At 42.3% G+C, this 27,129-nt stretch overlaps 1 protein-coding gene across 4 annotated transcripts in view; it reads right to left on the reverse strand.

Annotated features, from left to right (window-relative positions):
* Window positions 1-8,442: 8,442 nt before the first annotated feature.
* The window catches only part of urb1 (URB1 ribosome biogenesis homolog), a 109,839-nt gene continuing 91,152 nt past the window's right edge, over window positions 8,443-27,129 (reverse strand). For all 4 annotated transcript variants that reach the window (XM_041211596.1, XM_041211597.1, XM_041211595.1 and 1 more), the window contains 7 exons: window positions 22,116-22,222; window positions 21,259-21,402; window positions 20,983-21,092; window positions 20,344-20,499; window positions 18,848-19,089; window positions 13,370-13,954; window positions 8,443-8,942 (listed from right to left, as the gene is read on the reverse strand). In XM_041211596.1, the coding sequence (XP_041067530.1) occupies window positions 8,731-8,942; window positions 13,370-13,954; window positions 18,848-19,089; window positions 20,344-20,499; window positions 20,983-21,092; window positions 21,259-21,402; window positions 22,116-22,222 (1,556 nt within the window). In that variant the 3' untranslated portion in view covers window positions 8,443-8,730. The remainder of the gene's footprint in view (window positions 8,943-13,369; window positions 13,955-18,847; window positions 19,090-20,343; window positions 20,500-20,982; window positions 21,093-21,258; window positions 21,403-22,115; window positions 22,223-27,129) is intronic.

Below are 27,129 nucleotides of genomic sequence, written 5' to 3' on the forward strand. Positions count from 1 at the left end.
CCCTGAGAGAGAGACTGCGAGGTTCTTAAGCAAATTGATATAGGGAGTGACAAGGTATTGGAGGTGTTGGCAGGTTTAAAAGTGGACAAATCTCCAGGTCCAGATGATTTGTGTCCCAGACTGCTGAGGGAGGCAGGGGAGGAGATCGCAGAGGCACTGGTCCAAATTTTTAATTCCTCTCTGGCCACAGAGGAGGCGCCAGAGGACTGGAGAACAGCTAATGTGGTTCTGCTATTTAAGAAGGGTTGTAGAGATAAGCCAGAGAACTACAGGCCAGTCTCAAAGTAGGGAAACTATTGGAGAATATTCTGAAGGAGAGAATCGATCTCCACTTGGAAAGGCAAGGTTTGATCAGGGATAGTCAGCATGGCTTTGTCAGAGAGAGGTCATGCCTAAAAAATTTGATTGAATTTTTTGAGGAGGTGACCAGGTGTGTAGATGAGGGTAGTGCAGTTGATGTAGTTTATATGGATTTCAGCAAAGCTTTTGACAAGGTCCCACATGGGAGACTTATAAAGGTGGCAAATGCACATGGGATACAGGGTAATTTGATAAGGTGGATTCAAAATTGGCTTAGTTGTAGGGGACAGAGGGTGATGACAGAGGATGCTTTAGTGACTGGAAGCCAGTGTCCAGTGGCGTACCACAGGGATCTGTGCTGGGTCCCCTATTATTTGTTATTTATATAAATGACATAGATGACTATGTGGGAGGTAGGATTAATAAGTTTGCAGGTGCCACAAAGATTGGCCGGGTGGTTAACAATGAGGTTGAGTGTCTTGGGCTACAGAAAGATATAGACCGTCAAATGGGCAGATAAGTGGCAGATGGAATTTAACCCTGAAAAGTGTGAGGTGATACACTTTGGAAGGAGTAATTTGACAGTGAAGTATTCAATGAATGGCATGACACTAGGAAGTTCTGAGGAACAAAGGGACCTTGGCGTGTGTGTCTATAGATCTCTGAAGGTGGAGGGGCATGTTAGTGGGGTGGTGAAAAAAGGCATATGGGACACTTGCCTTTATCAATCAAGGCATAGATTACAAAAGTAGGGAGGTTATGTTGGAGTTGTATAGAACCTTGGTGAGGCCACAGCTGGAGTACTGTGTGCAGTTCTGGTCGCCACATTATAGGAAGGATGTGATTGCACTGGAGAGGGTGCAGAGGAGATTCACCATGATGTTGTCTGGGATAAAACATTTAAGTTATGAAGAGAGGTTGGATAGGCTTGGGTTGTTTTCGTTAGAGCAGAGAAAACTGAGGGGCGACCTGATCGAGGTGTACAAGATTATGAGGGGAATGGACAGGGTGGATAGGGAGCAGCTGTTCCCCTTAGTTGAAGGGTCAGTCACAAGGGGACATAAGTTCAAGGTGAGGGGCAGGAGGTTTAGGGGGGAATGTGAGGAAGAACTTTTTTACCTAGATGGTGGTGACGGTCTGGAATGCACTGGCTGGGAGAGTGGTGGAGGCGGGTTGCCTCACATCCTTCAAAAAGTACCTGGATGAGCACTTGGCACATTATAACATTCAAGGCTATGGGCCAAGTGCTGGTAAATGGGATTAGGTAGTTTTTCACGTGTTGGTGCAGACTCTTCTGCACTCTGTGATTTTTGAATTACTCTAGTTAGGATACAAGGGATTGACCGGGCTTCTGTGCTGCAAACCTTTATATGGTTTTAGGTCTCTGCCGCATGCCTCAGTGCTCCAAATGTGTCAGACTGTTCGTCTGACATCAAGTCTTGGATTAGTCATAGCTTCAGCCAGCTCAATACTGAGAAGACTGAACCAATTGTCTTATAACCTTCCACCAAGTCTGGTCCTTTACCACTGACTCCATTGCCACCCCAGGCACTCTCATGCTGAATTAATCTATTAATCTGTTCACTTCAACTTTGGGTTGACCTTTTAAACTTCAGCAATCTGCTGATTTGCACATCCACAGCAGTGCCCAACCTTATCCCTACCTCAGCCTCTCTAAAGCGTTTTTGCCTGTCTTTATCATTTCTAGTTTTGGCTATTCAAAAACTCTCCTTGACTTAAAATCCTCCACTCTTCATAAAACCTTAACTTGTTCAAAGCTCGACCTCATGTTTTCTACCCTTTCTTGCTCATTTCCTGCAACCCTCTCTTCTCATTGACATGTTAGCTTGCCATTCCTCCATAGATTAAATATGATATCCCGGCCCTCATCTACAAATTGTTCCAATCTTTCAGTAAACCGTCCTCATTTTTCCCTTCTTGGATCAATGTTGTTATCTCTAAACTTATTTGTGAAGCACCTAGGGATGTTTCTTGCATTAAAAATGCTATAATACTCCAAGTTATTGTCTGCAACACAGAGAAATGGCTAGCAGAATCATGAGCCAGAATTTAATTGAGCCTGTTGGAGCAGGCGTGGTGGTTTTGGAGGGGGGAGCCGGGAGAATTGGGTGGGAGTATCTGCGTCAGGAAAACTATCCCCAATTAACTTGGGGGTGGAATAGACCCGATGTGGGAATCCCGCCAGTTGCTGGCGTGATGCTAATAAGGCTCATAGATGGGTCACTTGATACCAATTATCCCTGAGCCACCAGAATTCAGTGGTGGCTCAGGGGTTTAATGGGTCTCACATGGCTCTCCTGTGCCTCCTGAAGGCTGCCCAGCAAACCGTGTGGGATTGGCCTGTGCCCTCGTTGATGGGGTCCTTCACTGACAGGCACTCAGTGCCCAACTGAGCCACTAGCATTGGGAAGGGAAAGTGATAAGGCATTGGGCGGCGGTGTTGAAAGTGACCTTGCCTCTGATCCACCTGCACCCTTCTCTCTGGCTACCCCTCCCCTGGATCGCCCCCCCCCATCCCGCCTGAATCACCTGTGACCTGCAATCAAACACAGATCCTCTGGAGCATTACTGGCAGCAGGCACCACACTCAGTGGTGCTGTTCACAAGTCAGGGGTATGGTGGTGGGACATCCATCACGGGAATTAATTCCCAGCCATGAAGTCCCTTGCAATCGGTTCAGCAGTAGCACTCTTGCCTCAGAAGGTTGGGTGTTCAAGTCCCACTCCAGAAACCTGAGCACATAATCTATGCAGGCACTCCAATTCAGTACAGTGAGAGTGCTGCACTATTGTAGATACTGTTTTTTTGGATGAGGCGTTAAACCTAGACCCTGTCTGCTCTGTCAGATGGATGTAAAAGATCCAATGGAACTATTAAGACAACAAACAGGGGAGTAATGGTGTCCTGGTTAATATTTATCCCTCACTTAACACATAAATCTGATTATTACCCTATTTCTGTTTGTGGGAGTTTACTGTGTGTAAATTGGCTGCCACATTTCCTATATTGTAACAGTGACTGTACTTTAAAAATACTTAGTCATTTGGTAGTACAGAACTTGAGTATTGCTGAAAGAGACATGACGAAGCATTTTGTCTTGCACTCATATGTGTTCTTGTGAAGTGTCCTGATAAGGGGAAAACAACAATTCATACTGTATGTGAAGACAACACTCTCTTCACATACAGTATAAATTGTTGTTTTCCCCTTATGTGGTATTCTTGTGGTGTCCTGATAAGTGCAAGACAAAAAGATTTGACATGTCTCTTTTTTCAGCAATGCTTAAAAATACTTCATTGGTTGTAAAGAGCTTTGGGATGGACTGAGGTTGTGAAAGGTGCTTTATAAATTTCTATATTTCCTTTGAGAATTAAGTAACATTTGCCTCAAAAAAATCACTGTATTTTATGATACTTCAGCAACTTTTGGTTGTGTTGTCTTACAGATATTTAGAAATAAATACTGTTATATTGTGTTAAAAAAACGTTGTATCTTTAGTCACTTAAAACCCAAGGACATAAATGACACTCAAAAGACATGACTCATCCATGGAAAGAGCAGAACTAGGTACAGATTTATCATTTGAATAAGGCACCGAAATAGAAATATTGTGCAAAGCTGTCTCTATTTCTCTGTGCACAAAACAGCATCATTACTTTGCTGAGTATATCTGCAGAGCTAAAGCAAACTATAGTTTATCAATGCGAAAAGAGCTGGAGGACAAAGGCATGACTGAGGTGGGGGGTGAATACTGGGGAAGGGTGCACTCAGACACATGATTGGGTGGGGGTTGGTGGGAACGTCCCCGGGGCCAGAATGGGAAGTAAGTCCAGAGCAGAAACCCAAATAAGAGTCGGGGCCAGAATAGGGGGAGCTGAGTAAAGAACTGATTCGGTATAGATTGCTGAACTTGCAAAGACTGTCCTTGTCCCAGTCCAGGGAGGGGGAGGGCACCTCAGTTGTGCCCAGCAAGGTGAGCAGGGCCTGGTCACTACCTCATGCACCTTGGTCTGGGGGTTCCGGGTGTAATATTGGGCTGGAGATGGCAAATTCACAGTCAGGGGAGGCATCCTTTAGATTGGGAGCAGGTAGTGTAGGCGCGAGTGGTGGGATTTACTTAAAAAGTAGGAGCCATGGCAGCTTCCTTGGTAGCTTGTACATACCTGCAAGATGTGTTTCTGGTGGTCACAGACCAGCTGTATATTGAGCGAATGGAACCCTTTCCTGTTCATGTATTGTACTGGTTCTACAGCCATGTGAGTGCAGTCGATGGCACCCTGCAACTGTGGGAATCTGGAAATCGCAGCAAATCCCAGGCCTCTGGGTGGTCTCAGGGATGTCTTTACTGTGCCATAGGCCTCAAGATGGGGAGGGGTAAGGCCTTCATAGTCCACATGGGGCATAGTCACATCCACCTCAAATGATTCAGGGGTTAAGACAGGGATATCCAGCACAATGACACTGGGCTCAAGGATTATATGGGAAGGACTGAGAGTTATTGGAGGGTGGAAAACCTGCACATTATGCTCCTCCAGGATGACGGGAGTGATTTCCACAGTCACAAAATGGGGCGTCGAAGTTGATCTGGTAGTAAAATCTGAGCACCACCATGTTGAAACCTGAACCTATGACGCAGTAGAAAATGAAACTATGGAAACACTCTGGTGGGGAGAACTCTTATGGTTTCTGGGAGAAGTGAATCACTGCACTGTTGGGCTGACCTAAGGGGGACCCAACTGATATCTGTATTCCCAAATGAGGAGGGATGCACAGGGGATGTGGTGGGGTAGTGGTCTTATTGCTGGATTAGTAATCCAGAGTATAATGCTCTGGAGGCCCGGGTTCAAATCCTGCCATGGCAGATGGTGGAATTTGAATTCAATAAAAGTCTGGAATTAAAAGTTCTTGGAACAATTGTTGTAATAAACTTGGTGTGAACACCACTTGGAGGAAGCACTGAGGGTGGCAAGGGCATAGAATGTACACTGGGTTGGGGACTTCAATGTCCACCACCAAGAGTGGGGCTGCAGCAGAATTGTACTCGAACAGAGTCTGTAACTGCATGGCCCAGCATATGCCCCACTCTACCATTACCTATCAAGCCAGGGAATCAACCCTTGCTTGATAAAGAGCAGCACCAGGCATACCAAAAAAATGAAGTGCCAACTTGGTGAAGCTATAATACAGGGCTACTTATATGTTAAGCAGCAAGTGATATACAGAGCTAAGCGATCCCACAACCAACGGATCAGATCTAAGCTCTGCAGTCCTGCCACATCCAGCCGTGAATGGTGGTGGACAATTAAACAACTCACTGGAGGAGGGTTCACAAATATCCCCATCCTCAATGATGGAAGAGCCCAGCACATCAGTGTAAAAAATAAGGCATTTGCTACAATCTTCAGCCAGAAGTGCAGAGTGGATGATCCATCTCAGCCTCCTCCGGAGGCCCCCAGCATCACAAATGCCAGTCTTCAGCCAATTTGATTCACTCCACATGATATCAAGAAATGGCTGAAGGGACTGGATACTACAAAGACTATGGGCCCTGACAATATTCCAGCAATAGTACTGAAGACTTGTGCACCAGAACTTGCTGCACCCTAGCCAAGCTGTTCCAGTACAGCTACAACACTGGCATCTACCTGGCCATGTGGAAAATTGCCCAGGTACGTCCTGTACACAAAAAGCAGGACAAATCCAACCCGGCCAGTTACCGCCCCATCAGTCTACTCTCCATCATCAGTAAAGTAATGGAAGGAATCATCAACAATGCTACTGAGATGCAGAGAGGAGAATGTGAGGAAGATGAATGAAGCATTTAACGTTGCCTTCATCATCGTATGCAAGCAGGAAGAAGTTTGGAGAAGAGTACAATGTCGGAGTCAGGCTTAGGAAAGGGACATGCATCACCCTGATCAGCAATCAAAGCAGGGCCCCCTCCGGACCCAGATGATGAAGCTCTCAGATTCGCTGAGCGTAGGTGGCTTGCAAGACCGAAGGTGTAGAGAAGACGCATGTCACTCCTCAGATGAATGAGAATCAGTGTTGTCGATGCCTCTGCATGTCCAGAGATCTGGTGGCTCACTGCTACATTCTCCAGGAGTTGATGCCAAGGGGGCTGGAAGGACATCCATTACCAGTGGCTCTCAAAGTAAATGCAGCTCTCAACTTCTATGCAAGTGGCTCTTTCCAGTGCTTCACTGTGGACCTCTGCAGCATCTCTCAAGCTTCCACTCACAAGTGCATACAGGAGGTGATGGATACTCTCTTTGTCAAGGCGCATAACTGTGTGCATCTTGCTAGAGATCAAGTTAGCCAGAGGGCTGGGATTTGCTGCGGTTTCCAGATTCCCACAGATGCAGGGTGCCATTGACTGCACTCACATGGCTGTAGAACCAGTACAATACATGAACAGGAAAGGGTTCCATTCGCTCAATATACAGCTGGTCTGCGACCACTAGAAACACATCTTGCAGGTATGTGCAAGCTACCAAGGAAGCTGCCATGGCTCCTACTTTTTAAGTAAATCCCAGATTCCGGACATCTTTGAGGGCCCACAAAGGCTACCCGCAAAGTACGTGACCGACGATGCCGTCAGACGGCCACAAACTCCAGCCAAGAGAAGGTACAACAATGCTCAAGCTGCTACACGAACATTGGTAGAGCAAACCATTGGCATATCGAAGATGCAATTCCAATGTCTTGGCAGATCTGGAAGTGCACTCCAGTATACTCCTCCAGGGGTCTCACTGACTAACGTGGCTTGTTGCACAACCTGGCACTGCAAAGGGGCTAGACTTGTCAGATGATGAAATGGAGGAGCTGCATGTCTCCTCAGAAGATGAGGGCATCAAGAGGGTTCAGGGTGAGGAAGCTGAGGCTGCAGTGGAAGAAGCCATAGCATGGGCCAGACAAGCATGTGAGGTTCTAATAGCTACCAGATTCCTGGAGGATGATGATGAGATGCAGTGATTATGCTCTCTGGTCACTAGCCTTCAGGCTGGGCCCACATTACCACCTATGTTGCAATCCTTCTGGCTGTATTGAAGAAACATGTACCTCGTTCTCCCTGAAAAAAAACTGATAACCCCTATGAGCTGCACAGTCCAAATTCAAACTGAACATTACACAAAGGCCATCTGCATTTCAAAACCCAGGATGGCAAACTCAAGTCTACTCATCTGCTAGGACAAAGGGCCCCACAGCCTTCCTTTCAATTCTTAATGGCTAGGACATTTAACAATCTCAGGGGCCCAAACAAGGGATACACATCCCTTGTCAAAGGCAATGTGCAGAGGTGGGAGTCATGTGACATGGACCTCTAGTTGGTAGAACAAGCTATATTGCCTTGTTGTACTGCAAAATCTCAGTATGGTGTTTACCATCCTACGAAAAGGGGCTCTGCCTCGATTGTACCCCTGGCTCCATCTCCATTGCTTTTGTTGGAACTTCTGTACCCTTGCTCACAAGACTGATTCATCTTTGCGTGCCTATCTCAAAACCACTAGAAAAGTGAATTATACATCATCGGTTTTCAGTCCGCCAACTTCAGTGAAGGAATACCTCATTGGACTTTGATTCTGAATTCTAGACCTATGTGAAACAATATTTCTTTTCTCTGTGGTCTCTGCACTGCAAATATTTTTTTTCCTCTATCCCTCTTTTACTGTATGAATGCAAAGGAGGCTACCCTCCTCCTGCAATTTGAGGGTGTGCAAATAAACTAACCCTTTGATATCATCCCATCTTGAGTATTCTGTGGGGTTATTAATAGAAAATTGGATCACACCCAAAATGAGGGGTTGGGGAATACACCACTGCTTATAAAAGAGGAAGCAAATCAAAAACACCTTTCTGTTCATGGACGGGTGGCGAGAGGAGAAATTAGTGCTGTTTAAATTAACCCCCCGCCTGTCTGTAACAGCTAAAAAGTTGCTTGATTACTTTTTAAACCAGTGTTCTATGAATATTCAGTGGTAGAAGAATAAACTGTGATAGATTTACAAACTATTTATAGCTTAGGGAATTAACTTCCTTGAGATGCTCAAAAGAACAGACTATTGCTTTTGTGCAAGTGCCTGTGGAGTAGTTGCTAGATCCAATTAGCTATTTGAAAAATGCAGGTTACCATTTATTCCAGAGAAACCATTGTACTTGAAAAGTAAAGCTATTATTCATTTACATTCTAATTTGTACTTAGAGCAGTAATGATTTATTACAATCTTATAGATTTTCAACACTGACGGGCTTAATATCCAAAATACTGCACCTCTTGATGGTGCCAAAAGCACACATACACACAATACAATCAACAATGCAAGTATCAATTCTCTGATCTCCTGTAAAAATATAGCAAAATAAAATCTGTCTTTGCTAGTGAGTGTAACTAAAGATGCAGCTTTTCAACTACTGTCCTTCTATAAGGGAATGGATGTCTTTACAGAGAGACACAATGGCATCCGTTGACTTCTTTTGTTTAGCTTTAGGGCTCTTTTCAAACCATGATGCTTCTTCAGAGGCCTTGGAGATCAACATTACATGAGCCAGAAAGAGCTGAGGTTCCCGCATTCCAAGCCACAAGTCCCACAAGTAATCAGAGAGCAGAGACAATGTTGCAGCTGTGACAGAAGGGAGAGAACCACACATTTTTAAAACGTCATAGTTGTATTTAAAACTGTCAGATACATTTTACAGGAGATGACCTTTGGACCATTTTCATTTTTTGAGGGCTATCTTGTAGAAGCATGTGACTGTCCCCTTTCATCCATCAAAGGCCCCACAGCCTCAAGCTATGGAACTTCTGCAGCTAAGAGGGCAGTATATGTAGCCTGAGCCATCATCAACTGCAGTGCTAATCATGTTCAAATCTTTTGTGGCCCTGCCCCTGCCCTCCTCTATTACCTCCTTCAGCCCTAGAATCCTCCACCAACTCTTGACCTCTTGTGCCACTTACTTTGCCCTACTGCTGGCATCCCCGTGCCTTCAGCTGTCTGGGCTACGAGCTCTGGATTTTCCTACCTAAACTTTCCCATCTCTCCACTATTAAGATGCTCCTTAAAGCTTAACGCTTTGACCAAGCTTTTGGTTACCTGTCCGAGTGTCTCCTCCTTTGACTTAATGTTAATTTTTTTTCTGATTAGGCTCCTGTGAAGTTCTTTGACATTTTACTATGTTTCTCTAATTAAATACAAGTAGATTATAAATGGTATAAATGCCTCCCAAGGTGTTCGGGGGTGGCGCATCTGATTTATTTCCCTCACTGCCACTACTGACCGGTCTTTGCTCAATGCAATACAGTTAAGGTCAGGAATTTACTCTCGGGTGCTGCACATTAATGCTCCAATGCAGAAGAAAAAAAAAACGCCAGTCATTTGCTTTCTTTTTAAACTCAAAGAAAGTTATTTAAATTCATGTGCAATTTACTACAACTGCTCAGTTTGGGTTCCACCAGGGCCACTCAGGGCCAATCATTACAGCTGTGATCCAAACATGGACAAAAGAGCTGAATACCAGGTTTGAGGTGAGAGTGACTGCCTTTGGCATCAAGGCAGCATTTGACTGGGTTTGGCATCAAGGAGCCCTAGCAAAACTGAAGTCAATGGGAATCGGGGAAAAACTCCCCAATGCTTGGAGTCATACATAGCACAAAGGAAGATGGTTGTGGTTGGTGGAGGCCAATCATCTCTGTCCCAGGGCACTGAGGAAGTTCCTCAGGTTAGTGTCCTCGGCCCAATCATCTTCAGCTGCTTGAATGATGTTCCCTCTGATTGCTGATAATTACATTGTGTCCGGTACTATTCATAGGAACATAGGACTTAGGAGCAGGAGTAGGCCATTCAAGCCTTCAAACATGCTCTGCCATTCCACATGATCATGGCTGATTTGGTCTCAAACTCCACTTTCCTGTCTGCCCCACACCCCCATAGCCCGACTCCCTTGTCTATCAAGAATCTAACTCAGCTTTGAATAAATTCAATGACCCAGCCTCCACTGATTTTTGGAGAAGAGAATTCCACATACTAACAACCCTCGGAGAGAAAATAATTCTCACCTCCATCTTAAAAGAGAACCTGTTATTCATAAACTGTGTACCCTAGTTCTAGTCTCCCCACAAGACAAAAAATCATGCCAGTATCCACCCTATTAAATCCCCTCAGGATCCCATATGTTTCAATAAATCATCTCTCATTCTTCTGAACTCTAATGGATATAAGCCCAACCTGTTCCACCTTTCTTCATAAGATAAGCCTTTCATCCTAGGAATGAGTTGAGTGGACCTTCTCTGACCTGATTCTAAAGCATTTATTTCCTTTTTCAAATAAGGAGATCAAAAATATAAAATTCCTTAACTCAACTTCACAACTCCTCAGGTACTGAAGCAGTCCATGCCCACATGCAACAAGAACTGGACAACATTCAGGCTTGGGCTGATAAAGTGGCAAGTAACATTCGTGCCACACAATGACCATCTCCAAAAGAGCAAATCAGAGCTGGGAATCCTGTGGCGAGTAACTCACCTCCTGAATCCCCAAAGCCGGTCCACTATCTACAAGGCACAAATCAGAAATGTGATGAAATACTCTCCACTTGCCTAGATGATACAGCTCCAAGTACACGCAAGAAGCTCAATCTAGGATGGAGCAGCCCATTTGTTTTGCACTCCAAACACCACCATAAAACATGCACTGCCTTCACAACTGATGCACAGTGGCAGCAACTCACCAAATCTCCTTCGACAGCAACTTCTAAACCTGAGAGCTCTACCAACAAGAAGGACAATGGCAACAGATGCATGGGACCACCACCACCTGAAAGTTCCCCTCCAAGCCACACACCATCCTGACTTGGAACTATATTGCTGTTCCTTCACTTGGATCAGAATCTTGGAACTCCCTTCCTACACAACATGGACAGCAGCGGTTCAAGAAGGTGGCTCACCACCACCTTCTCAAGGTCAATGAGGGATGGGCAAGAAATGCTGGCCTTGGCAGTGATGTTCACATCCCAAGAGCAAATTTAAAAAAAAGTAAAACTCAAAAATCTTCCAATTAAAACGAATGATAAAAACCTGATGAATAACACAGTATTGTGATAGCTGAATTGACTTAAGAAGAAACAGCAATATCTGATTAGTAAAGCAAGTAAATGCTCTCTATAATACTTCAAAAGCTACAATTATAAATTATATGGGAAGTGTTTGAAGAGAAGGTAGCTATTGTGACTAACTGAGGATGCATGCCAGCTCAAAGGAGCAGCAGCTGAGAGGGAGCTAGTGAACCCTAAAATACAAGTGATAATTCGCCACAGTTTAGGACAGTCTGGAAACATTTCTAAGGGTTACAGCAATTAGTGTTCATGAAACTTAAGGCATTAGCTCAGGTCTTCTAGTCTCCGGATTGTCATTGATACACATTTATTCCATGTGAGCTTCCGATGGACAATTCCCCTGCTCTCCAGGATGCTCCAAAAAAGTCTCCCACAGTCCTGACTTACTTACCTGAATAGTTACTTAGGGAATGTTTGAAGGCAAAATCCTAGTCTAACTCCTGGGTAACTATAAAACTGATATCCCCAACTCCACCCTTGACCCCCCCCCCCCCCCACACACACACCACCCCCTTGACTACCACCCTGATCCCCAACCCAGCCTTATTAGCCCACACAACTCAATTCTCCTCCAGAAACCCCCAACCACCAAGCGTCCTTACCCCTGATGCCCTGAATCCCTTCTGGCACGACCTGACTAGCCCCCATCACCCTACTTCTCCCCACCCTGACCTGGCAATCCCTCCCAATCTGACCCAACCACCACCCAACCCAGCTGCCAACCTAACCACTTATCTCACCCATTCTACCCACCTACACATTCACCCATTCATTCATATACTCATTCACTAGCACTGAAAAGCGGTTAAATGTCCCAAACCTTTTCACTGCGTTAGTGAACACTTACCAGATTGTGGCAGCTGGTGCTGTAAAAAGGGAGATGCTTGTTTCCCCCCACCCTGATGATCCGAGGAAGCATTTCAATGGAAGACTGCTCCACATTTCCGAAAAAGCTAGGATGGAAGACCCAACCAGGAATGCAAAGCAGATTGCTTATTTTACCTTAAAGGGTTTAATTTCCTTTGATAGTAAACTGGCTAAAATGTAAAATTCCTTTGTGCACTATTTTAATGCAGTTATTAATTAACAAATATATTAGCAGAGGAAATGAAATCCCTAAATCGGTAAGTTTTAAAATGCACTTTAAAATAAAGGAGGTGCTATGATCTTTAGATCTCCTCAAATATTACAATATTATTTTACAGCATAGGCTATTACCGAAGCTTTGGCCTTTCTTGCTAATTAGGATAAAGGCAGAAACAAAAAATGAATCAAAACATGGAAACCAAAATAAGGAGAATGAAAAAGATATAATGAATTAATGTAAAAAAGGGATTCCATAGAAATTAAACAGACTAGAATCACCACAAAGTCTGTTTTTCATTGAAAAATGGCTGAACTTAAAAGGCAAATATCACTGAACTAACCTTATTCAATTCAGGTCTCACCAGTTTCAAGTCAGCTGATGCTGACAGTGTCATAATATTACAGCTAAGCAAAACTCTCACCAACTCCATCAATCAAACATTTCTTGATGTGATAAGTGCCAAATCAAATATGGCAATTAAGAGTTATTTAATGGAATAGGCTTTTAGTGGTAAGCCAAACACAAGGTCCTTTTACTAGGACCTTTCAGTAAAAAGCAGTTTTATTTGTATTATTTTGCAACACTGATTCATCTGGATGCTTTAACTGGGGAGAATACATATTTTTGATAGAGCACCCGATTAAAATTCTAGTTTATTAGATTTTACGTTGATGTCATCGGGCTCCAGTTGTGTTCAAATATTTTACAATAATTAACTACTCTGTGCTTAAATATTAATTTGGCAGAAATAAAAATGAAGAAAATATTCAGTCATTTCTGGTGCTTTCTTTAAATGTACCAGGAACTTAAAAATTCAAGACAATCAGAAAACAAAGGCTGGAGATTAATCACCTTTCCTTTCATGATCCTGGTCTTTTAGTGCAGGGAGACAGACTGGTTTGATAACACTCTTGTATATGTCATTGTCTACCAGGCCTCGAATCTCCAGCAGCTGAAGCATAATACTGGTGAAGAAGCATGAAAGGTCCCCTCTCAAACCATCTCCATCTATTTCATTGGTGACTCTACTATAAAATCGTAGAAGATGATGCCATAAAGCACTGTCTTTCAGAAGTTCTTGAGCCACAGCACCGCAAGACAGAATATTTCTCTGAAGCCATCTTAATACAGCAAAACTCTGAGATTCAGTCATTGGACTTTCAATTCCCGACTCGATAACCCATTTAACCATCACACATGTGGTTGCTTTAATGGCACTGTCTACTTCCGCCTGCCTTTCCTGGGAGTCAAAAGTTTCATCTGGGAAGACTGCATCCCAATTAGTGAATATGGACCTCAATGAGGTTTTACAGCTCTCTAGACAGGACTCTTCTGCTTCATTCTCCGTATCCTCTTGCACATCACCTTTCTTCCTTCTGCTGTACCGAGATACTCCACAGCCAAGTACTTTAGGTTTGTTCCTCTCTTTGATAATTTCTGCAAAGATTCAAAAAGTGAAATCAGCAGCAGTATGTAAGGGCACTTATTTATACAGGTAAGAATAGCCTTCCATTTAAAGGAATTTGTTACATACCTATAATCTGTAGTCATCCAAGCAGGCTAATGGCTTTTATCTCATGTCAACAGTTTAGGACATTCTATAATTTAAAATGTAACTAATTTCTCCTTCTGCAAAATACTTCTTTATATCAAGTGAATAGTGGATTTTTGACAATAACTATTTGGACATGATGTTAGTGTAAAAAAAAAGTAAACTTGGTACTGTCTGCTTTATGTTCATTATCGCTAGCTGGTGCCTGGAGTGTGTACAAGTTACATCATAGTTAGGAACATAGGGGAGAATTTTCTCCCTGTCGGGGCTGCTGAGCGGGAGCTGGTGTGCAGCCAGTGTGCAGCCATTTTATGTGGGGGGGGGGGGTGGGGGGGGCAATTAGGGCCTGCGTGATGCACACCCGGAAGCACTGAGAGCTCCCCTGTGCGGGCAGGGGGAGGAGGGAGAGTTGGCACCTGCGCTCCACAGAAATCTCCCTGAGGCACAAAGCTGCCTCAGGGAAATTAGTTTGATTATGATGAATTGAAATAAAGAAAAAAATTTATTCAGGCATGTCCCCTCAAGTGACAGTGTCACATGAGCTGGGACATGTCAATGAATATTAATAAAAATTTTTATTTGATTTATAAAGCCTTCATGAAACCTCATCCCGCCTGTGGATGAGGCTTCATGCTAAATGCGAAGGCCGCCTGGGCTCTTCGCCTGCCTGCCTTAAAGTTGGATGGGCAGCCCAGACAACTAGCTTAATTAGATTATTAACGGCCTTAATAGGCCTTTGACAGTTAGGCAGGACTGCCCCTGCACGCTGACCAGAAGATTCAGGTCATAGTGGCGATGGGTACCCACATGGGTCCCAGTTATGCCTGAATCTTTATGGGGTATGTGGAACATTCCTTGTTCCAGTCCTACTCAGGCCCCCTCCCACAACTCTTTCTCGGGTACACCGATGACTGTATCAGTGCCACTTCATGCTTTTGTCTGGATCTGGACCAGAACTTATCAATTTTGCTTCCAATTTTCACTCCTCCATCATCTTCACATGGTCCATCTCTGACACATCCCTTCCCTTCCTTGAGCTCTCTGTCTCCATTTCTGATGATAGACTGTCCACCAATGTTCATTACAAGCCTACCGACTCCCACAGACAGCTACCTCGGCTGTAGCTCCTCACACCCTGCTTCCTGTGAGGGCTCCATTCCATTCTCTCAGTTCCTTCACCTCCATTACATCTGTTCTGAAGATGCCACCTTCCAAAACAGTGCTTCTGACATATCTTCCATCTTCCTCAACTGAGGTTCCTCCCCCCAACTGTGGTTGACAGGGCCCTCAACCATATCTGACCTATGTTCCGCGCCTCTGCCCTCACAACTAGCCCGCCCTTCCAGAACTATGATAGGGTCCCCCCGTCCTCACTTTTCACCCCACCAGTCTCCGCTTTCAAAGATTCATCTCTGCCATTTCCGCCAACTCCAGCATGATGCCACACCAAACACATCTTACCCTCACCCCCCCATCAGTAATCCGTAGGGGGGTGAGGAGAAGGTGTGTTTGGTGGTGGCATCACCAAACACCCTGGTCCACTCCTCCATCACCCCCAACACCTCATCTACTTCCCATGGTATCTTCCCATGCAATCTCAGAAGGGTAGCACCTGCCCCTTTACCTCCTCCCTCCTCACGTCCAATGGCCCAAACACTCCTTTGAGGTGAAGCAGCGCTTCACTTGCTTCTCCTTCAATTTGATCCACAGCATTCACTGCTCCCAAAGCGGTCTCCTCTACAATGGGGAGATCAAACGCAGACTGGGTGACCACTTTGCAGAACACCTTCAGTCTGTCCACAAGCATGACCCAGACCCTCCTGTCGCTTGCCATTTCAACACATCATTCTGCTCTCATGCCCATATGTCCATCCTTGGCCTGCTCCAATATTCCAGTGAAGCTCAACGCAAATTGGAGGAACAGTACCTCATCTTCCGATTAGGCACTTTACAGCCTTCTGAACTTAAACATGGAGTTCAACAACTTCAGACCATGAGATCTCTCCTCCAACTTCACCCCTTTTTTAATCCCCTTTTTAAAATGTATTTTTATTTATTCACTTTCAGTTTTATTCATTGTTTTGTCCCTTTTTTAATCCCCCTTTTTTATCCCTTTCCCCCCCAAAAGGGCCATCTGTCACTTGTTCTATGCTATTCTTTCACAGAGTGCCGACCCTTGTTCTGCTATTAACACATTCTGCTTTCTTACCTATTAACACTCCCTTTGTCTTGTGTCCATGACATCTCTGTAAATCTCCCACCTATCGCTGTCCTTCTAAGTTGCTTTACCTGCTCCACCCCCTTAAACAGTATAAATTCCATCACATTTCTACTTCTCTTTAGCTCTGAAGAAGTCATACGGACTCGAAACGTTAACTCTGTGTCTCTTTCCATAGATGCTGTCAGACCTGTGAGTTTTTCTAGCATTTCCTGTTTTTATTACTGGTAGAGTTGTGATTTACCCATATATGCCCATGTAAAAGTTGATCTCATGGAGATGATGATCCCAGGATTTTTAGTTTAAAAAAACTATAATTTTTCATATACCTCATGTAAAAGTTAAACCTCGTTTTTTAGGATCAAAGGACAAAAAATTCAGAACCAAAGGTTATGTAGGATTGGGCTACAATTGGAAAGGCAAGAGTGAAACCAATTAAATACATGTTAACGTGGATAATGACAGCAAAAAATAAATCTCAGTTGTCATAAAAGTTACAAAGAGATAATGATAGTGATGGGTTAGTAATTGAGATTATAAATGCTGATTTATTTTCTTTGTAAAAAGGGAGAGAATATTGTCTAGAACTTTGCATGGTGAAAGAGTAGAACATGGACTCAATGATATAGGACTTAAAACTGTAACCAAAGAAGGATATTTTTACAGTTTCCTAGCCACTAGAGGTCACTTTGTCCATTCCACGAGGCCCTAATCAAGCACGTATGTTGACCCCTCGAAAATATTATCCATGTAATAGCTGTATAATACCCCATGACTTTGGCCTAAAAAAACTGGTCTCAAAAATTTTACGCAATGTGTGTATATATATATATATATATAGCAACATTATTAGTAAGACTAGTTAGAAATACTGTTTGTAAACAGGCTCACTGTGATCAAACATGAAAAGTAAAATGCAGTACAAATCAAAAAATACTGGAAGTAAATCATAATGAAACACAAGAAGCAATTTCTTTTAGCAATATATCATTTAGTAGTAAATTGACCCCATCTGTGTTATTTGCAACAAGGTCTCTATACCTCCAGTTGTCTATGCACAAAAGCAAAATGACCATCCCATCACAGCCTCTGGCGTTATAAAATCTTGCAGGCTTAAACAAGGCAAAATAAACTTTATAATTTGTCAATTCATTAAGGACAGCTGATTTTATGGCCTCTCCTGGATTACTTCTTTAAATGTAAGCTGCTGCATCAACAGATGAGCCGTCAGTGGATCAACGTACAAACCTATGCTTTGCACATTATCTAAGTAACCCCTTTAAGTGAGTTCCTTCCAGCTAATTTAGAGATGCAGCTTTTTGTTGCATTTATATCTTCCACTAACTGGAGCATAGCAAAGAATTTCGTGAAACACACTTCATGTACATCGGTCAGGTAGTATCTGTAGACAGAAGAAGAGACTAAACATTTTCAAAGACCTTTCACCAAAATAAATGAAAGGTCATCGAACTGAAACATAGGGTAGAATTTTCCCAGGCCTGTGGACGTGGCTTGGAGGCAGGGACTGGAAAATTGGCTTGGGCCAGCTGTCAATGTGTGCTGTCTCCTTGCACTTTTCCCAGAGATGGCATGTAGTGGAGATGGGAATCTGTTATTAGCTCTTTAATTACCATCCCGCTGCGCTGTCTATGACTCCCACCTCTGGAACCACTTGCTATCCCTAATTGGACGGCGATCATGGAAGCGGCCTGCTAATTGCCTTGTGAGAGTGAGTGGGGTCAGGACCTGGAAATGATTCCACCTCCCAATTATTTTCAATGGTGGTAAAATTCAGCCCGTTAACTCAAGTTTTGCTTTCCCAAAACCTGCCTGGCCAGCTGAGTGCTTTCTGTTTTTATTTTATATATTTAGCATCCATGTTGTTTTACTTTTTTCATGTAACTATGGTCAATGTACCCAAATGTTGGAAACACATATAAATAGCCTCGCCACTGGTCTAGTGTGGGGAGCCTTACCATGCAACTAAAGTCTTGCTTTATCAACAGCAATATTACAGTTGAGGCAAAATAAAGGCACAACATCTTTTTTGAACTCTCATGAGCAGTTCTGGAATGTTTAGTCAGTGGATCTTTTCTTACTTCATCAAGAAAATCTAGATATAAATAACTGTTGCAAGCCTAGCAGCTTGAGAGCACTTACACAATGCAGGTCATGAAACTGTGACACATTGGTTTTGGAGGTGCTAATATCAGGCTATTTTGCTGAGGTAATCTTACTGGAGGACATGCAGTGGAATAGAAGCAAGATTCAGCTATTGCACATCAGGATTTCAGCATCAAATTTACAACTTTAATAACATAATGCCAGGGAAAGTGTAATCTATGGAGCACTTAATATCCAAATTATAAAAATAGCTTCATAAGTTCAGATTTAAATTATGTCTGACCCCTTGATCACTAGCAGACTTTTAAACCTTGAGAGACCTTGAAACACAATTTATTTGAAGCCCATGGTTTAATATACCTATCAATAGTTCCATAATACAGTATTTCAATGTTAAAATCAATTGGTTAAAACAAAGGAAAAAGGAAGATCTTACTTAGCAATTCCTTAACATTGTATTTATGGGCCAGAGTTTGCAAGGCCTCCTGTAAATGGGACTCCCTTCCCACAATACTCCACTTATGTAACAGTAACAAGGCCTCTGTGTGAGACAGAACTCTTTCATTTATGGTAATCCATCCCATTTCCTTGTAGTCATCAAAAGCACCAGAGCGATGATGCAAAACAGAACTCAATATCTGTAAAAATTCTGTAAATGTGCTGGTGTCAATCTTTATCCTGCCGAAACAAAAGAAATCTATTTAGGGAATTATTTTAACCGCAACATTGTTACATTTTAAAAACAAAATTTATTAAGTGGTGTTGAAAGAGTGTTCTACAGGTTTTCCACCTGTTTGCGAGATTGTGCATGGTGTCTGATCATGATATTACCTGGAAGGTTTACCTGAGCTTAGGAATGATTTGATGCAGCAATTATGGGCATGAACTGGTGTCCCATCATCTAAATAAACATAGCCCACTGTACCACAAAGTGATCCCTAACATATAATTCATGGGCAGGATCTTCCGGTCGGCAAGCGGGCCACGCATAAAATGATACGGGATGACGTCATGTGGAACTCCCGACGTCACCCCGTGTCATTTCCATTTTCAGGTTGGTGGGGGGACAGTCAAGTCAGCTGCGCAGCCGCCAACCTGTCAATGGCCTATTGAGGCCATTGAGAAACTAATTAAAATCATTAATGGACTTGTCCGTCCAACCTTAAGGTTGGTGGGCAGGCCGGGAGCCCTGGCGGGCTTCAGAAAAAGCATGAAACCTCATCCACGGGCGGGATAAGATTTCATGAGGGTATTAAATTTTTAATAAAGGTTTCAGTTAAAGTTATGGACATGTCCTAACTCATGTTTTAATTCGGAGCTGATCTCCCTGAGGCAGCACTTAGCCTCAGGGAGATCAGTGCGCTCTTTCGTATGCGTGCGTGGAAGGGCGCACTCCTGGCTGAGGGAATCCCTGCCCTTCTCCCGTTCAGGAAGCGCCAAGTGCTTCCTGGCGGACGTCATGCTGGGTGAGCGATTGAAGGCGCGCCTGCTCCCGCACATCCCCCCTGATAGGGGGAAAATCTTTCCCCATGTGTTAGCTTGGCTCAGCTGGTTGTACTCTGCACTATGCAGCAGAACGACAACAGAGCTTTAGCACATAAGTTAGACTTATAAACTGTAATGAAATGATTCTACGTTGTTGGAAATAGTGTACTTTAGATGTGATGTTAAATAGACCAAGCTCCCATTCTGGGAGATAGTGATGATCCTATGACATTATTCAAAGAACAGAAAGGAATTCTCCTGATGTACTGGGTAGCATGCAACCCTCAGTCAACATTACCTTAAATGGGTTAACTGTTCATTCAGTGCTTGCTTGTCTGCATAACAACAATGTTTGAAGAGTTTAAACCTGTAAGGTGCTATGTAATTCCAAGCATTATATCAGAAAGAATTTCTACAGGCTCTCATTAAACAATATACATTACTTACCAAATGAGCTGTATCAGAACAGTCAGAATGTAGAGAAATTCATTTATGAGCAGAAGAGGCAGAAACCTCTTAGTCTTTTCTTTATTTCCTAGGTTAGTGAACCACAAAGTGTGCAGCAGTGAGATTAACTCAGATATCAATCTGTTCTCTAAAAACCTAGAAAAATACAAATCAGTTCCAATTATATCTAACAGACAATTATCTATCATATATGCTTTACAAGTTAAGATAATACTTTCAAAACAGTTTAACAAAGCAACATAAAATCAAGTGTATGTAAGATATCACAGGCTATAAGTAAACTTTCTTTGGAATTTTCAAAACATCTTAAAATCACAAAAAGTATATCATGGGAATTACATTGTGCCTTCATAGCTGTTTCGCAGCGTGTTATATAACTATGCTTGAGCAGAGTGATAGGCTCACTGTCCAAACTATGACAAACAATTAAAAATAATTAGAAATAATTAAAATATAAAATTGGAATAAAAATTGCACACATCAGCCGTATACAACATATCAAAAATGAAAAAAAAAATGTACTCCACATTATGGTTTGGCAATAAATGACTTCATTTAAATAGGTGAAAAATATCTTCAATCAGCTGTAAGGAAAGCTACCATACAGTTTTAACATACCTTCTTTGTAAGGTATGCAATATCCATGTCAGTAGGTTATGGTCGCTGATTAGCTGATATGCTGCTTTTGTGATGTGCGCAGCACGTAGCAGAATCTGGATAATCTGTTTCTTTAAATTAAATTAAAAGTTATTAAAATGATGTGAAAACATAGACATTTAAAGCCTAATCCAACTATAACGTTCAATAACCTACCATGTTGCAAGAATTTCCTACTGCAGATAGTTGATTCTACTGCCATTTCAGCATCACTTCAAAATAAAAACTATATCCTACCTCTGCCGTCTCATCACACAATGGGCTGTTGAAAAAGGCTAGGAGAACATGGATAATTTTCTGATGTTTGCAAAGCTCATAGCAGTGCTTGTCCTTTAAGCTATTGATAAGGAGTTCAAAGAGCCATTCACGTTCGGTCTTGTGCTGAAAAATAAAATTAAGGATGAAATATGAAAAAAAGGATGCAATCAAGATGCCCTTTCTACCATGGAAATGCTGGTATAGAAGGTGGGTTTTCAGCTCATTGCACCTGTCCCAGTACTATCTGCCTACAGCAGGATCTTATATTGAAACTGGAGCCGTTCACATTAGGGTTCGACCAATACATTATCAGTATTTATTATTTTTAAAAATACTTAATTTCCCCCTCCCAAATCCCTAATCACTTGACAGTAGTGCCTTAAATTGCTGCATGGTTCCATAGGCAATGATATAAAGTTCTTGGAAGATATTCTTCACGTGAAAGCCTAGATAATAAATTTCGGTACATGAATTTTACCACTGCCAAGCTCAATCCCCTTCACATCCAAATGTCCATAGCGACATGTGCGCTTCCAGTTGGATTGTGAGCAGGAATGGGAACACTGCTCAAGATTTTCTTTGCCTTAAACCAAGGCACACAAGCACGCATGGGCACACACATGCACGTATGCACACACACAACGAAGACCGGTTAACTCAACATATGGTGAACTGAATTAGAGAATTTCTTGACCTACATGGCTTAGTACCATGCCACACAATGCCTTTAGATACTCAAGGAACAACTATTTTTTTCTGACTATCATTTTTGAACTCTATATTGACCTTTTACCACCTAGAAAACAGAACATAACTGAAAAGGAAGACAATTTTACCTCCATGTCAAAACTGTAGAAAAACTTGAAAAACCCAGGCACTTTCTTTAAATCCAAATACTGATGCGCCAGTAGGAAACTATTAAGCTTCATGTACATGTGTTCCTCTACAGGGAAGTGGGAAAAACAAATTTATTGTAATAAAGAAAACCCACATTATACATTTAAAGGTTAGCTTTTAAACATAACTCTTTTTGCTGTATATTATTTAGCATCATAAGAGTGTGCCATATTATCATTGCTTTTGAGTGATTAGTTCCAGTTCTCACTATGATTGTTGGACTTCTACCTGGAACCATAAATCTTGGCATGTTTCAATAAACACATCTCAACCATTAATTGTTGATACTTCCACGGATTCTACTTGCCAGTTGATATTTTATTTCAGCCTGTGACTTCTGTAAACAAAAATAATCTTGTTTCCCTGTCTGGAACTTAATGGATATTCAATTATCCAGATCAGAAAATTAATTCTGTAAATCTTCAGGGGTTAATGACAACCTCCATAAAGCTGTGTTAAAATTTGAAATCTGATTGAATTTCAAACAAATCACATAGTGCAAAATGATATTTGGTAATAGACAAATATATTTAATCATAGGTGACTCAAAGTCACAGATAATTTACAAATACCATTTACCAGAATGGCACCAGGGATGAGGGGCTTCAGTTATGTGGAGAATTTAGGGAAGCTGTGATTTTTCTCTCACAGCACTGAGGGTTCAGGGGAGACTTAATAGAGACATTCAAAATTTTGATCGAGTACAAGAGGTAGAAACTGGTTCACCGTCAGGAGGAGCGGTAACTGGAGGACACAGGTTTAAGGTAATTGGAAAAAGAACCAGGTTAGTATTTTTTCATGCAGCGAGTTGTTAGGATCTGGAATGCACTGCCTAATAGTGTGGTGAAAGCAGATTCAAGTATAACTTTCAAGAGGGAATTTGATAAATACTTGAAGGAGGCTATGGGAAAAGAGTGGGTTGGGGGACTAAATTGAATAGCTCTTTCAAAATTCTGTGCTGTATGATTCTATAATGCCAGCAGATTCCTGAAACTTACACAGTCATCACAGAATTAGTTAACACAAGCTTGAAATTGAGAGGTTCATTTAAACTTACTGATCAAAAGTTGTCCTCTTCCCTCTTCCAAAGGAGATGAAATATGGGACAGATTCCCACCAAATGCAGTAAATGGAAGAAGGTGGCTTGAATATGAATGCAGCAGAGTTGAAGTGAATGTATAGATAAAGAGGAACAAATACTCGATAGAACATGATGGTAGCCCAGCTTCATTGAAAGCAGGAAAGGTTATCCGCAAAATGCAATTGGTAAAGTTTGAACAATACCAATATTAGATTGCTAACCTAACACTATTGTTTCATTATCTTCAGGGCCAGGAAAAGGTTTCAGAGTTTTATCTGTAGGTATTTGAGGTTAAAAGATAGCCTTTTGATATTGCAAATTATATATAATCTGTTGAAGGGGCAGACTGGATGGATAACATGGGCTTTTTGATCCATATTTTCCTATGTTCTCATCATTCCCTAAAATCTTCCATCGGTAGACAATAGAACAACAAATGGAACACCAGTGCCAGGCAATGACCATCTCCAACAAAAGACAATCTAACCATCTCCCTATGACATTCAATGGTGTTTCCATCGTTGAATCCCCCACTATCAACATCCTGGGGGGTTACCATTGACCAGAACTGGACAAGCCATATAAATACTGTGGCTGCAAGAGCAGGTCAGAGGCTAGGAATTCTGCAGCAAGTAACTCGCCTCCTGACTCCTATAGCCTGTCCACAAGACACAAGTCAAGATTGTGATGGATAATCTCCACTTGTCTGGATGAGTGCGGCTCCAACAACACCAAGAAGCACGACACCATCCAAGAAAGAGAAGCCAGTTTGAATAGCACCCCATCCACCACCTTCAACATTCACTCCTCCACCACCGACACACAGTAACAGTAGTGAGTATCAGCTACAAGATGCACTGCAGCAACTCACCAAGGCTCCTTTGGCAGAACATTCTACACCTGTGACCTCTAGACCTAGAAGGACGAGGGCAGCAGACAAATGGGAACATCATAACCAACACCATGGAAGTTCCCCTCCAAGTCACTCACCATCCTGACTTGGAACTTTATCACTGTTCCTCCACTGTTGCTGGGTCAAAATCCTGGAACTTGCTTCCTAACAGCAGTGTAGATGTACCTACACCAAATGGACTGCAGTGGTTCAAGGCGGTGGCTCACCATCACCTTCTCAAGGGCAATTGGGAATGGGCAATAAATGCTTGCCTAGGCAGGGATGTCCACATCCCGTGAAATTAAACAAAATTGTCATGGATGTTAATTGAATACTAAGTGTGTTTAATTGTATGCAGGCGATGGGCATTAACTGGGCATTCACTTGAGCCCCTATACATAGACACAGGCTAAAAACCGTGCTGTTGGATTCGGAGGTGTAAGCAGGTACATAAGAACATAGGACTTAGGAGCAGGAGTAGGCTATTCGACCTTCAAGCTTGCTCTGCCATTCCACAAGATCAAGGCTGATCTGATTGTGGTCTCAACTCCACTTTCCTGTCTGCCCTCCTCATAACCCTTGACCCCCATGTCTATCAAAAATCTGTAACTCAGCCTTGAATAAATTCAATGATCCAGCCTCCACTGCTTTCTGAGGAAGAGAATTTCAAAGACTAACTATGTTCTGAGAGAAAAAATGCTCATCTTTGTCTGAAAAGGGAGACCTCTTATTCTTAAACTGTGTCCCCTGTTTCCGGTCTCCCTCACAAGAGGAAATATCATCCCAGTATCTACCCTATCAAATTCCCTCAGTATCTTATATGTCTCAATAAGATCACCTCTCATTCTTCTCAACTCCAGTGGGTTCATAAGATAAGCTCTTCATGCCAGGAATGAGTCACGAGAACCTTTTCTGAACTGCTTCTAACATAATTATATCCTTTTTAAAATAAGGAGATCAAAACTGTACACAGTAATCCAGACCTGGTCTCACAAGGCCCTATGCAGTGGCAGTAAAACTTCATTACTTTTCTATTCCATTCTCCTTGCAATAAATGCCAACATTGCATTTACCTTCCTAATCACTTGATTTGCCTGTATACTAATGTTTTGTGATTCATGTACCAGGACATCTACAACTCTCTGTATCACCGAATTCTGCAATCTCTTTCTATTTAAATACAAGACTACTTTTCTGTTCTTCCTACCAAAGTGGACAAGTTCACATTTTCCCACATTATACTCCATCTGCCAAATTTTTGCCCACTCACTTAACCTGTCTAATACGCTTCATAGGCTTTCAATCTCCCCTTGACAACTTACTTCCCTACCTATCTTGGTGTCATCTGCAAATGTAGCTACCGTACATTCAATCCCCTTACCCAAATCATTGATATAGATTGTAAACTGTTGATGCCACAGCATTGATCCCTGTGGCACTCCACTATTAAAAGCTTGCCAACTTGAAAATGATCCATTTATCCCTACTCTCTGCTTTATGTTACCTAACCAATCCTCTATCCATGCTAACATGCTACCCCCTCCACCATGGGCTTTTATTCTGTGTAGCAGCCTTTGATCTGATGCCCTATCAAATGTCTTTTCAAAATCTAGGTACACCTGTACAGGTTATCCTTTATCAATATTGCTTTTTACTTCCTCAAAGAACTTTAATAAATTAGCTAAACACAATTTATCTTTCAATGTTGACTCTGCAAGATCCCATTATGATTTTCTAAGTATCCTGCTATTATCTTCTTAATAATGGTTTCCAGCAATTTCCCTATGATAGATGTCAGACAAACCAGTCGATAAGATTCCTGCATTCTGCCTCCTTCCTTTCTTGAACAAAGAAATTTGGTATGTGTGTAGTGTGTAACTCTGTAAATAAATATAGAAGTGTGTAAAGCTTGGCTCCAGTCCAATCCTTCACCAACTGGCTTTTTGGAGTAGAACAAAGTATGCCACACACACATGGTGAGCTCACCAAGCAGACAATAACCAAAGTGAATACAGTCTTAAGTTTTGTTGAATTTAGCCACTGTGGACAACAAAATAAATACACTATTGAACATGCCGTTACACTGTACAAGAAAGAAAATAGTTTTTCTTTAGGCAACGGGCTTTTTGCCAACATGTGCCAACAACATTTAGGCAAAATGATCTGCAAATCAAGCAAAGGCTCTTTTAGCCATTAACATTTAGTTTTCTGATTCAACCTCCGTAAATCAGATTGTCACAGTGATCTTAATTGTTCAGGTTAAGTTAAAAAGAATGAAAGCATATTTGCAATTTTTTGACATTTTAATAGTTCCCATTATGTGTCATATTGTGTATCGCTTACCTGGCTGCCAAAGAAGCCTGTAAAGGCCTCACCAGTCACGCTTCACCGAATCTGAATGTGTGAGGGCTCTGACAGTGCGATCTGACAGAGTCCCTCACACAATACAATTCATTCCAAAAATCAGCAATCCAACAGTCAGTCAAGCCCTTTCCCCTACCATACCATTCGTCTAAAGGCTACTGACTTGAACTGGGGTACAACAAAATAACAAGCTAGGAGAATGAGGAGTTCAACTAAAGCATTTCACTCATTGAAACAAATGTTAACATAATTCCATAAATATTCCATGCATACCCAAGCGAACATGATCCGAGCCCCCACCCCTTGTGCAACTAATGTCTTTGTCATTAAAATAACAGGACTGAAGAAGTCTTTTGGCCTCAAAGTATTCACTCTGTTTCCCTCTCCACAGATGCTGCCAAGCCTGCTGAGTTTTTTTCAGCACTGTCTTTTTTAAATGTCTTCCTCATCTGCTTCCTATTATTCTTACATGGTGCAGCTTCAGCTGAGCTGGGGGCAGGCTGCATGTTCCCCTGCTTTGACAGATGAGATGTCTCTGCTGGATGTTCTCTGTGTTTTGGAGTCTGTGAGGGCCCTGCCAAAGATTGACCCACCTTCATCTATGCAGGGACAAATT

Source organism: Carcharodon carcharias, chromosome 18 (assembly GCF_017639515.1).
Source record: "Carcharodon carcharias isolate sCarCar2 chromosome 18, sCarCar2.pri, whole genome shotgun sequence".
NCBI classification, from domain to species: Eukaryota; Metazoa; Chordata; class Chondrichthyes; order Lamniformes; family Lamnidae; genus Carcharodon; species Carcharodon carcharias.